Source organism: Aphelocoma coerulescens, chromosome 1, assembly GCF_041296385.1.
Source record: "Aphelocoma coerulescens isolate FSJ_1873_10779 chromosome 1, UR_Acoe_1.0, whole genome shotgun sequence".
Lineage (NCBI taxonomy): Eukaryota > Metazoa > Chordata > Aves > Passeriformes > Corvidae > Aphelocoma > Aphelocoma coerulescens.
Genome location: NC_091013.1, coordinates 83106692 through 83122035, shown reverse-complemented (window position 1 = coordinate 83122035; position 15344 = coordinate 83106692). Strand labels below are relative to the sequence as shown.

The 15344-nt window shown below is 44.3% G+C and overlaps 1 protein-coding gene across 2 annotated transcripts; it reads right to left on the bottom strand.

Moving 5' to 3' along the window:
- Positions 1 to 9149: 9149 nt before the first annotated feature.
- Positions 9150 to 13535, bottom strand: GPR83 (G protein-coupled receptor 83). 2 transcript variants are annotated; one of them, XM_069030854.1, is made up of 4 exons: positions 12987 to 13535; positions 12001 to 12126; positions 10855 to 10988; positions 9150 to 10095 (listed from the first exon to the last, which is right to left on the bottom strand). In XM_069030854.1, the coding sequence occupies exons 1-4, from the start codon at positions 13371 to 13373 to the stop codon at positions 9471 to 9473; spliced, it is 1272 nt and encodes a 423-aa protein (XP_068886955.1). In that variant the 5' UTR covers positions 13374 to 13535; the 3' UTR covers positions 9150 to 9470. The 2 variants fall into 2 exon arrangements, with proteins under 2 accessions (XP_068886955.1, XP_068886963.1); XM_069030862.1 differs by lacking the exon at positions 12001 to 12126.
- Positions 13536 to 15344: the final 1809 nt, after the last annotated feature.

The following is a 15344-nucleotide window of genomic DNA, read 5'->3' as shown; positions in this document are numbered from 1 at the left end:
TTCTGCTCTTTTAATTTTTGTTCTCCTAAAATTGTCAGAGCAACACGAATTGGTTCAAAATCTGTTTAAATTTGAAAAGCTGTTCAGAAAGTGTCAGCACATGATAAATAGCATATCCATTATGTGATTTACTATCTACAAATTGGCCAGTCTCAGCACATTTGAACTTTTCAGCTGTATCTTCCTGTTTTAAGATGTGTTTCTTAACTGCCCAGCTTTAGTGGCACTGCTCCTGCTGTGTTTTGCCATTTTCAAAAGATGGGCTGAATTCCAGGTTCAGCCTTATGGAAAAGAGTCCATCTTCAGCCTCTTCATCACTACACTCTTTCTAGAAACAGCTACATTTGTCTGTCCTCTTTTAAATACCCCAGAAAATAAAATGGCAGTGTCAAAATTCAGGTTTGGTCCCTGGCATTCTTTCTCTCTCCTTGTCTCTCCACCACTTGGGTGTTAATAATCCTCCAACTGCAGGAGAGTTTCAATTAGCTCCTCTGCACACTCTTTGCCTTAAAGTGGCTCTTGAGAGATTTGAAACTTGTGATTTAAACTTCAGAGAGCAAGTAAAAATGTTTATTCCAGTAGCAGATTGTGTGCCTCTAAAAGCAGTTGTTTCCCACTGGTTTTCTGCCTCTGGATGTTGTCAGTCACTTTTAGAATAAAGGATGAGTTTTGTGTCCATTTTTTTCCCCTTACTGGGAACAGTGGATGTTTTAATAGCAGGTTTGGTGACTATTTTAGTGCCTAAGCCTAGAGCCCCATTAACAAAGGTTGTCCTGCCTGCACTTTGTGAACAGGAAGACAGAAACTGGGTCGTGAGAGGTTTTCTGAAAATGGAGGTGGTAAGAGGGATTTAACCCCCATATCCTCCACCACCACTGTCTGCTGTCTATGGTGGCTTCTGTCTGTCTCAGTTAAAACTTTCGAGGAAGGAAGCCCCTTGGTGTAAATCTTTATTTTTCAGTAATGAATGTCATGTGGCTGATATGAATAATTGAAGTTAAACCGTTGTGCCCTAGTGAATAATTAGTTATCTAATCTAATCATTTCTGTATCATCTGGATTTCCTCTGTAGTATGCACAGCCCACAGGAAGCTTGTCATTCATTATTCTTTGCTGAGTTCCCATTAAGAAGTGTAAGCTGGTTTTATGCTGCTGGATACTGGCTGGATTTTTAGATTGCCTGGAGGGGAAGAGAGCCTTGAAGTCATGCACAGCCCCCCATTTTAGAAGGGACAGCGGTGAAGCCAAGGGACTGCCATGGAGACAGGAGTGGGGCAGCTCAGCCATGAGCTAGGGGTGGATGGGGGCACCAGCAGGAGCATGGAGGTGGATGTGGGAATTCAGGAACACTATGCCACAGGAACCTGGGGGAATGAGCTGGATCACCAGTCTCTAACTGCTCAGTCCCTTATCACCCTTTTGAGCATGTCCATATTGCATCCAATAGCTCATGGAACGGCACTGCACACAGTCTGGCACACTGGCTTCCTGCATGTCTGTGTTTGCAAAATAATCCCTCATTCACAGAAAAAAGGAGCTGCTGGTTGAATAAAATACTGCTGAAAGACAAATAATAGATTGTGTCCCAGTGGCTTGGTTCAGTAAAGGCACAGGTGAGACTGTCACAGAAGCGGGGAAGAGTAAAAGCTGTGTCATTGGAATCAACTTTTCTAGAAATCTTTTCTATGAGCATGACTTTGCACAGACCACATGAGTGTGGCACAAATCAAAATCTAGCTGTATGTCAGGGGCAGTTTGTGTGTTTCTGTCATGCACGCTGCATGGCCAGAAACTCCAGAAGAGTGCTTTCCTGATCATGGAATATTTGACTTAATATACTAAGTTATTAGTATAATGATAAAAAATAATTACTCCTACTAAACATTAAAAAAGTATATTTCTGAAGTGACACAATGTAACGAAAATATTATGGTTTTATATCATTAAATATTCAAACATCTATTTGGTTCATGTCATGTTACCAACCCTCCCCTGAAGGACCATGACAAAGAACTTGCACTATAACACTATTTAATCTTTTTAAGTAGTAAAATTTGTATCCTGTCTTTTGCTTTTTCAGATTCTTTGATGTGAGTCATCTCAAACTTTTTATAATCATTGAGATTAACCAAACACTTTCATGCAAACAAAATTCCTTACCTACAAATGTGCTCTCACCCAACCCAGGGGTTGCTGAGTTAGTCCCCTTAAGTGAGATTCTCGAATCCCCACAGAGTACAGGGAAAGTGCAAGGTGCCCTTGAAGGCATTTGAATGGGTCAGCACTACCTAAAACAACAGCAGTGAAATCTCTCAATCAGCAACAAAAGAATTGGGGGTTTTGTTTGCTTTTTCCCCTCTTATCTGAGCTAAATTGGGATGAGAGAAATACGTGCTGCTGCACAGCTCAGAACAATGCCTCAGTGCTGGGAATCTGAGCTGCAGGAGGAGAAACGGAGCCTAGGGCTACTGTCTGCTTGCCTTGGAATGTGTTTGCACTGCCGAACAGGAATGCCAGGGACCCAGCTCAAGGGTTTGGTCCCTGCTGTCCTCCTCGTTCAAGTATCAGATCATTCTAAGCCCTGTCTCAGGACTTCTTCAAGACAAATTCTGGGCAAATCACTTCTAGAGCAAAAGGCAGTAGGGATGAGACAATAACAACGTGGTTACCACCACCCTATATGTCCCTCCAACATATCCCACCAAGTTTTGTACCTTCAGAGGTTGATGATGTGCTTTTAGAACATCTGATACATGTCCTTAACTTCACGTTATTAAAAACTGGTGACCTCTGACAGACCTGTCACATCATAGTGTTTTTAACTGAAAAAAAGCCCACAAAAATTGTAATTACGTCTTAAATCCTCATACTCCTGTGACCTTAGGGGCTGAGTCAAGCGCTGTGTTCCACCACATAACTGGTCTGCTCTAGCTGGACCTAACCCTACATGCTGCGGAAATAAGGGAGCTGACACCTTAGAGCCAGGAATCATTTGTTAGACCTTCAGTTAATTAATTAACTGGGATACAGTTACTTTTTTCTTAGTAGCTGGCACAGTGCTGTGGACTCAGTATGAAAATAATATCGATAACACACTGATGTTTTGGTTGTTGCTTGATCAGTGCTTACCCTAAGCCAAGGAGTTTCCAGTTTCCCAAGCTCTTCCAAAGAACAGGTGCCCAGGAAGCTGGGAGGAAGCATGGCCTGGACAGCTGACCCAAACTGGCCAAAGGGATATTCCATACCATAGAATGCCATGCTCAGTTTATAAACTGTGGCAGATGGCCAGGAGGTGCTGATTTGTTTTGTAGATAAAAGCAATTTTTCCACAGGATATTGTGATGATGACTGGATTCACCTCTGCCTCTCTAAGTATCATTAAATGACTTTGAGCCTAAGGCAAGAGGCAGGAAGTTTCACCCCACCATGACTCAGAAATCCTTGAAACTTGCAAGCCAGAGGACAGGCTGTGGGGGACATTGTACCCAGAAGAAGAAAGGATGGGCCAAAGAATTTCCCTTTTTCTTTAATTCCAGTCCAAACCTTCTCCCAGGCCCACTGTGTCAACCCCAGGAAGAGCAGGGACTGCCCTTCTGTTGGGCTGTGCAGGATGGGGAAAGCAGGGGAGGATCCCATCCTCATTCCCCTTTGGTGGCACAAGGAACACCGGGAATAAGAGAGCAAACCACCAACCACCAGCACTGGACACCGAGGCTGTGGGAAGGCATGGCACTCCCAGCCAAGCCTCCAAGAGCTGTTAGGTGGTGTAGGTGCCTTCTCAGGTGCAGACTTCTCACAGCCCGGTGGCTTCGACACAATGCTGGCAGACTGTGTCAGCAGGGAGCTGGCTGCGCTCTCTCACCAGCACTCAAGAGCTTTAGGAATAAGGCAGATATGAATAATAGTTAGTCTCCTGGGAAACTGCTATTCTGAATCTCTCTCTGCATGTCCACATGCAGTTTCTAGGTCAGTCTACTTAGAGGAGTAAGACATCACTGGAGCTCTTGAAACAGCTAAGTGCATGCACGGGTCATGGCTCAGTGCTGTGCAGATGGATCTGTTCACATCCAAGAACTGTACAGCTTCATCCAGCTATTGCTGAGCCCAGCACAAGCTCCCTACTCAGTAGCTTCACTGCACAAATGTAGCCTGAAATTTGGAACAAGCAGACAAGTCTGCAGCTGGCAATCATGGTCTTGTAGAGTGATCTGTTAATGACTTCTGTGCAGTTCATGGCCAGACTGTTTTAATCGTGGTCTACTCAAACTGCATCAAACTACATCTTGAAGTTTCACATTCAATATGCAAGTATTTAAGACTCCCTATAACAGAATATTCATAAGATATCCTGAGTTGGAAGGGACCCATCAGGATCATTCTGGCCCTGCACAGGACACTCCAAGAATCACACCATGTGCCTGAATGCTTCTTGAACTCTGTCAGGTTGGTGCTGTGACCACTTCCCTGGGGAGCCTGTTCCAGTGGCCGACCACCCTGTGGGTGAAGAACCTTTTCCTGATATCCAGCCTGAACCACCCTGGACTCAACTTCATACCGTTCCCTTAGGTCCTGTCACTTGTCACCAGAGAGAAGAGATCAGTGCCTGTCTCTCCTCCTCATGAGGAAGCTGTAACTGCAATGAGGTCTCCCTTCTCTAGGCTGAAGAAACCGAATGACCTCAGGATAATGGAGTTCAGTGATTTCTCTCCCTTTGTGGTATCAAAACATAGACAATGGTATCAACCTTTGTCAAGGGCTTTCAGCTCTAGAGATAAAAACCATGTTTGTAACAGCTAGTGGTGGCTAGTTAATCTATTCATTAAAGAAATTGGAGGTTTATGCTTCTCAGAAAACTGTGATTTTGAAATCTCTGGAATCTCCCAGCACTTTTCCTATAAAAAGGGTGGAAGTAAATAAAGATAGCTTGGAGATGGTGTCTGATATCCTTTGAAAATGCCAGACAGACAATGGAATTAATATTCCTGAAGTTACAGGATATTGCTATGTTTTAAGCAGCTGCCTTCTCATCTCCGTCAGCTGAGAGGAGAAATTCATCCCCCACTGACAGGAGAATAGGTGGGCTGCCCTGCAGTCAGAACCAAAACCAACCAAAGCTGAGGTTCCTTTCTTCTGTGCAAGAGAAATTTGTCATCTTTTCCTTGTGTGATCTCAGCGTGCTTCAAAGAGTTTTCTTCCTTTGTAAGAGCAAGAGGCTTTGACTCTGCTAAGCACTCTTAGTTTTGCCTGTACTCTATGAAATTTCCTCTAATGGATGCAGGTACAAGCTTGAGCTATTTGTTGCTTTCCTTTGGATGAAAGAGTCTCGGACTTGGGCTACAGCTTATTATGGCAGGGAAAGCAAAGCATGTGACCCTCCATTTATCTCAGCTCAGGTGGTGGCCCTTGCCATCTTTTTTTGCTACAACAAACTTCTCTGTCACAAAAAAACCCTATGTAGTGGAATATAGTAGTAGATTTTTCCTGCTGAGCACCACAATGTCTGACAGCAGTGGCTGCTGAGACTTTTCAGACTTACACTGAGGCTGATTGTACCTCCCATACTTTGCTCTTGTGAGACCCCACTTGGAGTGCTGTGTCCAGCTCTGGGGTCCCCAACATGAGAAGGATACGGGCATGTTGGAGCAAGTCCGAAGGAGTCCATAAACATGATCAGAGTGCTGGAGCACCTCTCGTATGAAAACAAGCTGAGAGAGTTGGTGCTGTTCAGCCTGGAGAAGAGAAGGCTCGAGGGAGACATTAGAGCACCTTCCAGTACTAAAAGGGGGCTTATAAGAAACACTGAGATAGACTTTTGACATGGTTGTGTACTGATAGCACAAGGGATAATGGCTTTAAACTGAAAGAGAGCAGGTTTAGATTAGATATCAGGAAGAAATTCTGCGAGGGTGGTGAGGCACTGGCACAGGTTGCCCAGAGAAGCTGTGGATGGCCCATGCCTGAAATTTTTAAAGGCCAGGCTGGATGGAGCTCTGAGCAATCTGGTCTAGTGGAAGATGACCCTTCCCATGGCAGGGGGTTGGACTGGGGAGTCAATCTTTAAGGTCTTTTTCAACCCAAACCATTCCATGATTCTATGAAAGAGGCAGGAATGAAAGCTGGAAGCTAAAATCCCGATCCAACATCAAGAAGTGCCAGAAAGGTTTCAAGGATTTGTTTTCCCCTGAGTGCTATTCAGAATAGCACAAGCTGCAACATACAGAGTAGCAGTGCCTTTGTTCCCTTGTGAGGTCTCTGCATAATTCTACACAGAGAAAATGAATAAAACACTAGGAATATTTTTAGAAACTGAGACTTAATATTCATTAATTCCTAGCACTTGTAAGTTAATTTTCTTAGGCCTGTTACAATATTTTTCAAGGAAACAGAAAAATAAGAAAGCAGTATTGTCAATACAAATAACAATTCGCTTTTGAGTAGAAAAACCCAAAACACACTAAACCATAGAAGTTGTAGAGCCAACCACTCAAAATTTTGGAGATGTCAGCATTAACTTTACCTTTGTAACCCTGAGTTCCTTTATTTGTATGCCAGATGATGTATTCTCTAAATGCAGTTCATTTTCCCACAAAATGTCTGTTCTTGGGCTGTGCAGATCCCCTGAACAGCTGTTCAGTGCCTTGTGCCACACCTCCCAAATTCAAAAGATAGCAAAAACTCCAGCTACAGTAGGCAAACACGCACAAAATGGAAAATTAATCTCCACCCTGTACACATTGTGTCTCATTTTATCAACACTCAGATCCTCCCTTTACACCCACCAAGATGGCACCTGAATGCAGTTTGTGCACCAATGGCTGTATTAGCATTTTAAAAGAACCCTTTGGTCTGCAAGAGAGATGGGGTAGAATGAAAAAATACCCATGAAGCCTGGATGCCCAAGTTAAATTGCCCAGGGCAAATATTTTTGGAGTACTTTGTTTCATACTGCACTTTGTGTGTGCAGAGCACAACCCCCCACTGATTTCAGCAGCACTGGTGAATGCAAAATGTCTGTCCAGAATCCCAAATCAGATATGAAGAAAATGAAAAATAGCTAATTATTGGAAATTACCCTGTACCATGCTAAGCACATTGTAGCACACCCAGTGAATGATGTACAGTTTCCAAGGACACCATTTCTAGTGCTTCAACCACGTTCCCCTCTTCCATGCTGTCCGAGTCTCTCTGAGACTTGGACCTCTGCTGGCCACCTGTTCGTTCCTGAACAGGCTCCTAAAGTTCACTGTCCAATCTGCCTCTTCTTTTCCTTTTATCCAGTCCATCCCTCCTGTTCTTTTTAATTAAATCAAACAGCTTCAACTTCTTGCATCCCCCCTTGTGCCCGGATTCAGGATTGATCAGAGCCTGGAGGAGAAAGTTTTGCCACCCAGTGCAGGATTGTAGCATCTGTAGGTGATCTGTAACTGCAGGAGTCCCGCTCAGACCCACCAGGAGCATTTGAGTGGGCATCTGAGGATTTTGTCTACTGGAGTTACAGCAACATTCTATATATGTAGCAGGATGACAACTACACTCAAAAATGGTGAATCTTAAGATGTTTCCTTCAGCTTCAGAAAGAACATCTCACTGAGGTACTCAGCATTCTCAGAGACTTATTTGCTAGTAAAGTGCTGGATTCTGCTGCCACTGGAATAGGGAGCATGGTTCACAAATTCTGCACAACTGGAAAATTAGAACAGAATAGAATAAAATAGAATTAGAATAGAATAGATTAGAATAGAATAGTTCATTTGGAAGTGACCTACAATGATCATCCATAATGACGCCCTGAACAATTCAGGGCTGATGTATTGTAAATGTTGAGGGAGGGAGTTGGCATAAGGGGTCAAAGAAGGCAGGAGGAAAGGTTTGACTCTGCAGATCAGTGATACAAAATACTCCGACTCCAGGGACCTTGATAAAGGGCAGTAAAATAGCACTGGATTCACAGTGAGAGACTGATAACTGCTTGTGCAAGGGCAGGTTAGCTGCAAAGAGTGGTAGATATTTCACTCTTGTTAAATGCTGAGGTGTGAAAACCCTGCACGAGGCTTAAAATTATTTCAGAACTGTAAGTTTATTACAGGACACTGAGAAAAACAGTTTCACTTTTTTTTTTCCATTTATAAGAAAATTTTTCTCACTTCACTGCTGAATGCTGCAAGTTAAATGTGGAATGGGGCACGCTGATGTGATGGTCAAGCTAATTTCCACAGCACAAGGAAATACTGCTCCTCTGTGCAATATAAAGTAGAGGTTTTGGAACAACATTTTTTTTGTTATTTGAACCCGTATTTTCTTCTGCTAAGAACTTTAAGTTCTGAAATCTACTTCAGACACTTGCAGTTGTGAATTTTCTTAGCCACTCCAAATAGGACGCATCTCAGCTTAAATGCACCAAAATTGTGCAGTCATCAGAGGATAACTTGCAGACAAATGTTCTGCTTTTATTACTTTCCATCAGAGAGATTATCTCTTTTCTCAAAGCAGTTCATTTATGAACTGATTCCAGAGAGCTAACTTCTTAGTTGGGATGAAATGTCCCAGATGTCTGAAGTGACAAGTATGCAGATGCTTTACAGGGTAAGAGAGCAACATTCAAAGGCAAGTTAAAAGTCAAACTGTGGGATCTTTTAGCTGCAACTTGACAATGATGCAAAGATACTCTGATAAAAGGTTCTAGTCCAAATCCACAGTAGCACTTAATTATCCATACTCCAGCTGTGAATGGCATGTCCAACTTTTTGTATATTTTTTGGGGTTAGTTATCTATTTGAAGAAAAACTATTTTTCTACTTGAAGAATAGGCATCCGCTTTTCTTCAGATCTTTCTTAGAAAAAGTGCCTGTGATGTAAGAGACTCCTATTTATCAGTGTCTATCATATCCTCCACTTCTCTAAGGGTATTTCCACCAAAAAAAAACCCAAAAGGCTTTGTGGAATACATCTGTTCATTCATTCTGAACAGGTCTTGACTTTTCAGATCCCAGTTCAGAAAGGATGCTTTCCTACCCAGTTGCACTGGATATTAGATAGCAACCTAAAAGTCTACCTCTCAACCATTTCCATGTTGCTACAAGGAGAGTCAGAAGAGGTGAAGGGAGGCCTGATGTGATGAGACTGTTGTTTAAGTACCATCAAAACACACCCACAATCCTAGTAACTAACAAGGCTCAGTCATGCAGGTAACAGCAACACACATGCAGAGAATCCCATCCTGCAAGCCAGTCCAAAGTCACCTTGACAAAGGCAAAAGTTCCTTCCTGGGAAGAGTTTACTTTGTCCCCTCTAGGGGCTCCACACCATTGTCATCAGCCTGTATTAGACATGCAACTCTTTCATACTGCCCCCTGCAGAACCTCCTTTCTTGGTTTTATCACCTGTTGTGTGGCCAGGACTCCACATCTTCCCACCATTTTAGCTCTTGCTAAGTCTATGTGCAGTCCTGTAAGATTTCCCAAGGTCACCGTTTAGCTCACAGCTACTACTGGCTCAACTGCAGAGATGTCTGTCTTTCCTGACTGGATGTTGGAGGATGGTGGAAGGACATGGGAGGCCTGTAACCTCTTGAGGTTGCCATTTTCTGGCCAAGCCAGTCGGTAGGATGGGACAGTGGAGGGAAGCCTCTGTTCCATGGGCCTGGGGGCTTTTCTGCACATATTGAGCAAAGCCTTCAGCTCCGATCGGAAGCTGTCATTGAGCCAGCAGTAGATGAAGGGGTTGTAGCAGGTGCTGCTCATTGCAAACCAGTGGAAGGCGAAGTACAGGGCATTGTTGGTGTGGATGGTCTGGCTGGAGAGGAGGAGGACATAGCAATTCAAGGGGAACCAGCAAACTGCGAAGAGGATGACAACGAGCATCAGCATCTTGATGGTCTTCTTATTCTTTTTGCGAAGGACAAAGTACTGCTCAGTGGTGACGTCCCCGATGACATTGCGCAGCCAGAGTTTCTTTGCCACTGTCACGTAGGCAGCAGAGATGATCAGAAGGGGCAGCACATAGAGCAAAATGAAGGTTGTTAAATCAAGGTACTTCCAAAAGAGGTCGGCAGGTTCAGGGAAATCTGGCAGACACAGGCACCGGGTAACATCCTCACTGCAAATGGAGAGATGGCACAGGATGAGAACACATATGGCCAGAGATGGCACGATAAGTACATCAGAAACAAGGAGGCAGGTGGGAGAGGGCTTCTGCCACGTGGCCTGAAAACAAGCACTGTGTTTATCTGTGACAAATGTTACAGCTGAACAGAGCTCTGCTCTTCAAGGATCTGAGCCATGGAGCAGCCAGTGAGCAATGTGGTGATAATTTCTTATGGGCATTCATGACCTTATCACAATTTTATGAATTTCATCAATTACAAAATTTCCAGCTGCACATACGCAGGTTTTTATTTTCTGTCCTTTGGCAAACAGGTACACAGTCTCTGCACATATTAAGGACCTTTCCCTCATTGAAGCACTTTCCAAATATTAAGGCTCTTGACAGCTGAGGCAGATTTATCTACTTTCCGAGGGCTAAAGAGTAGATTAAAACCTGTTGGGTTTTAGTGAGTTTTTGGTTGGTTGGTTGGTTGGTTTGTTTGTTTCGTTTCTCATTTCTGGTTTGCCCAAAGAGGTCAGATTAATATATGGCATAAAATGCCAGTGTGCAGAGGTAAAGGGTCCAGGCCAGATCCTCTAACTTCTTAGCCTATTTTGTGTGATTAGAGGGGCAGAATAAAGATAAAATATTTAAAAATAAAAAGGACAGGATATCAGACATTGCTAAAGGCTTTCAGTGGAATATACCAAAGTATGACTGCTCAGAGTTTGGCCTCAAGGGAGACTGGAGGAAAGCAAAGCACATCCTTACCTGTATTCAAAGGTAAAGAGCTTTTGGTAGATAGCATGTGGTAGGGAAAAACAAGTTGCCATGATCCAGATTAGAGAGATGTAGATAACACCTTTTCCAGCAGATATGCGAGGTTTCAGAGGGTGCATTATAACCTGCACAAAATAAACCAAAATCTAGGCTTATTACATTTCTGGAAAAAAATACACTTTTTTTCATACAATCTTCCAGCCTTAAATTTATTATTCAATATGGTAATTTAGCATGCAAGCAGTACAGTCTTCACCCAGCTCCCAAGGACTGTAAGCTGTATATGAAAACCTGAATTTTAACACCATGAAATATGGTTCAAGTCAGACCTTAGTCCTACCCCCAAATTTCAGTATTTGCATCTAGGTGGGAAAAACACCAGGAGGTGTTAATACATGTTCATTACCAGGTTCAATTTCCTTAATTGAAAAAAAAGAAAAAAAGAAAAAAAAGAGGAGAAAAAAGTTTCAAACTCTTCAGTATCAGTGACCCAAAGAACTAAAGGGTTTGTGATTTAACCAGACCTCCATGGGAATGCTTGTGATAGCCAGTGCATTTTCTGGAAACAATCTTTCTAGCAGAAAATGCCAGATGTAAATGGTTTTGTGTGGTTGTTGGATGACTCCAAACTGATAATACCCAACTGTCCCCAGTTTTGAGCCCATTATCAACAGCAAGCCACAGCTCTGTGACAAGCACCAGTGTACTATAGTCAGATCTCCAGTATTCAGGGTAACAGGAGGTGGGACATCCCAGAACATCAAGAGATAGAGCTGAGAAAGCTAACTAGGATGTCCCTTACAACCCTAGTGCTGGCCAAGCCACCCCAAAGGAGAACTGTCCACATAAATTCCTATCAAGATCTTGAACTTTCTCCTTGTTTGAGAGCTACTGAATTATCTACTGCATAAAAGATCCCTTTACCCAGCTGGAAGAGATAGCAAGGTGATGGATACCTCCTACCTTGCTGTGGGCTCGAAACTATTCTGACAGCAGGAACTGCCCCCCTACCCTGTCAGCTCCTCGTGCATCTTATGATACTCTGGGAACTGAGGGGGAAAGGGCATGGGATCATCCTTTCTCAGTTTACTTATGCTCTCCCAAGCTTTCCATCCCTCTGCTTCAAAGAGGTCTCACCTGGTGCCTGTCCACAGCAATGGCTGTAAGGGTCAAGGCAGAGACGTGGAGGGAGCAGTACTGTGCAAATCTACTGACATGGCACATCCCCTTCCCAAAGATCCAGGTACTGTTCACAAAACGAGCCTAAAATAAGATGAGCATTAGTTTTGTGCACCCCACAACTGCTTATAAGCATAGCTCCAGTACACAATTCCTTGTGCTGTGTAAAAGATACTTTTAAGATACCAGTTTTTTTGTATAATTGTATAAATTTCTGGCTTCTGAACCCTGAAGAGGCAGGCTACTGCTGCTCAGTGGCCTGGCAATATCCTCCAGGACAACAAAGCAGTCCAGTATCAAAGATATTTGTTCTCTTTTATTTACAGTGAGTGCTTCTGCAGCCTCACTATTGAGTCAATATATTTGCTTTTCCTTTTAAGCCCTCCTTTATGTGATACGGTGACCTGTACATCTTATCTCACTTCAAGCAAACTACAGCTTTTCAAAACAGCTTGTTAAACAATGGTGAGCAGTAATCTTTTTCAAGAGTTTTATAGCATTACTTTGGGAATACTTTAGAAAAGAGAAGGGCAAAATGGATCAGATGCTACTAAAATACTAAGCAATCACTGCAAGGTTATTATTGTTCAAGTACTATCAGGGCCACATTTAACAAATGGGTAATTTCCAATCTTCAACTAGATAGCTGGAATCAGAGAAGAAAAATACATGCGGAGTTTTCCAAAGGCAACTCCAATGGCTGTAATTTGGAGTGGACAGATATCTGCAGAACACCTGCACACTGCCTATAGCAGTGTAAAGCAGGAAAAGCCACCAGAGCACCTTTATAGCACTGTAGGGGCCCAGAGAAATTGACTTCAGTTATGGGGTGGACTGTGGTGGTGCATCCCCCCACCTCCCAGGCTGCACCATGTCTGTGAAGTGCTTAGGTGCTTCCTTTCCCTCAGGGGTGGGTCGTCCCAGGCATCTGTGCCCCCTCTTACCAGCGTGAAAGGTGTGTTGAGGAGCGTGATCATGATATCGGCTACAGCCAGGTTCACAATGAACAAGCTGGTGGCAGAGTGGACGCGCTTCGTCTTGATGACAACATGACAGACCAGGACGTTGCCGAAGAGGGAGAAGACAATGATGAAGGAGTACGCCGCGATGAGCAGGGCTTTCACCGTCGTGCTCTGAGACTCTGCTCCGTACCGGCTCCTGTTCACAAAGCTCTGCCAGTCGGCCAGGCTGTCATTATCCCAGGAAAAGAAACCCGACACGTTCGGGATTACAAAAGTCTTCTCCAGGCTCCCATTGAGGGGCAACTTTCCTGGGGTCACAAAGGCGATAACCAAGTCGGGGAGGCTGAGCCAGACAAAACAGGACAACATCTCTGGAACGCCGCTCTGCTCCCCCAATTTGGGAAGAGCTCATTTGGGAGAGCAGAGCTCGCTCCGTGCGCCGGGAGAGCCGCTCTCCCCTCGCTCAGCCCCGGCGCGCTCGGGGGCTGCAAACACGGCACACGAGCAGCGGGAGCGGAGGGATGCTCCTGCCTCCCGCAACGTGCTTCTCTCCCGCTCGGCTCGCCGCTACTTTTGCGCCTCCAGCCAGCTTTATATCCTCAGGCGAGCCCCGAGCCGGGATCTTCTGCAGTCATTGGGCTGCATGACATAATTTGTGCGCTGACGTGCTGCTTTCCCACGCAGCTGCGCTCCCCCGGGCGCTACTCCGAGGTAAGTACATCTGCGAGAAAGGCAAAATCAATCTCTTCAGATGTCAGAATCCTTTTTCTCTATCATAGCCCAGCTCAGGCAAATTCTGTGCTGTTTATACACCGGCAGCACATGTGTCAGCTCTGCTCTCTCCCAGGACAGGGCAAATCTGAGCGGTTTTACAGGTCTGGCAGGCAAGTTTAAGCCTATTTCTTAGCATGATTAGAACAGAACAGAATGTAACAGATGAACTGTAAATAACAAGCTGCCTTATTGTACTCACACTATTTTTCCAAAGACCTTTTTTCTCTGAGACATGGAATACTCAAGTTTTCCCTTGGCAGGTGTTTCCTCTCAACCAAAGGAATAAAAAATCAGATGTGAAACTGCTTTCTAAGGTTTGTAGAAATAGAGGTAGTTACAAAGATGTTGATTATACAGGACAGAGAACAGGAACTGTCCCAGCACAGTGAGTCCAGCATCCAAAGCAAAAGGCAGCTATATGCAGGTCCCAAGCACTGATGAGATGGCAGCATGTGTTCCCTCTGCCTTCCCCCCAAAACACAGCAGGAAATAGAAAATCAGGACCAGGAGACAAAGACCCACAAATCTTACACAGAAAGATGTGCCACTTCCCAAATGCACAGGTACAGTGCTGCACCTCTGCTGGGGACAGATCTGCTTGGGCAGTGTCAACTATCCCCAGCCAGAGCTAGTTTTGTACATAAAAGGCTTTATTTAATCATTAATTAAATGACCACCACCTGAAAAGCTTGTATTATAAGCTGGTCACTCACTGATGAAAGTAACTCTTCCAAAAGATGTCTGTGACAGCCTCAGTGAACTGCTTGGGCTGCCTTCTCTTCGCCACTCCTCAGGAGATGGACAGAGTAGGACAAGCAGAATGGACAGCCCACAGTGCTACCCTGCACTGTCTGTTTCTTCCACAAAATTGTCCAACTTGAGCTCTTTAGGCAATTTACCTGTTTCAGAGAAAGCTTTCCAGTGAACCTGCTGGAGTTGCTAAGGCGGCAGTCACCCCTGACCACTCAGAGAGAAGAAACGTGCTGTCAGGAAACAAGTCTCAAATAAAGGCCCAAGAAAATAGTACAAAGTAGGACAGAACAGCATTAGAGGTTTGGGATAAGAACAGAGGGTCAGTGGCATATGTTCCCCTTCTTGCTATGCTGCTCCAGCAGCTCCCAAGTACCCCTCCTTTCCAGTGTTGCTGGCCAGAGCATAAGGGCATTCTGTCTTCTGACACTCAGACTCTTATCTCGTTTCATATCTACCAAATTCTGTTCCCCTGTACTATAATCCGTATTCCAGCAAAAATTATAAGCTTGGTTTATTTATGCTCCTTGATCTAATTCTTAATTTCTAGCAGGGTACCCTTGCATACGTAGTTAGAGCTGCCATTGCCTTTGAAGACCAGGTGTATCCAGGAGACCGGGATATCTTCTCACCTCCTAAGCCAGGCTGCTGGTAGGATGGGAATCTTCTCCCACTCAGCTCAAGACCACACTTCTCTGAGCTGGATTCTGTGTCTTGTGATCCAGAGGAGGTGGTCCAACCACACACTGGGCAGGCCCACCCAAAATACACACAAAGGGTCACGGAAAAGCCTAGTGGAAGCTCTCTGTCAGGTTT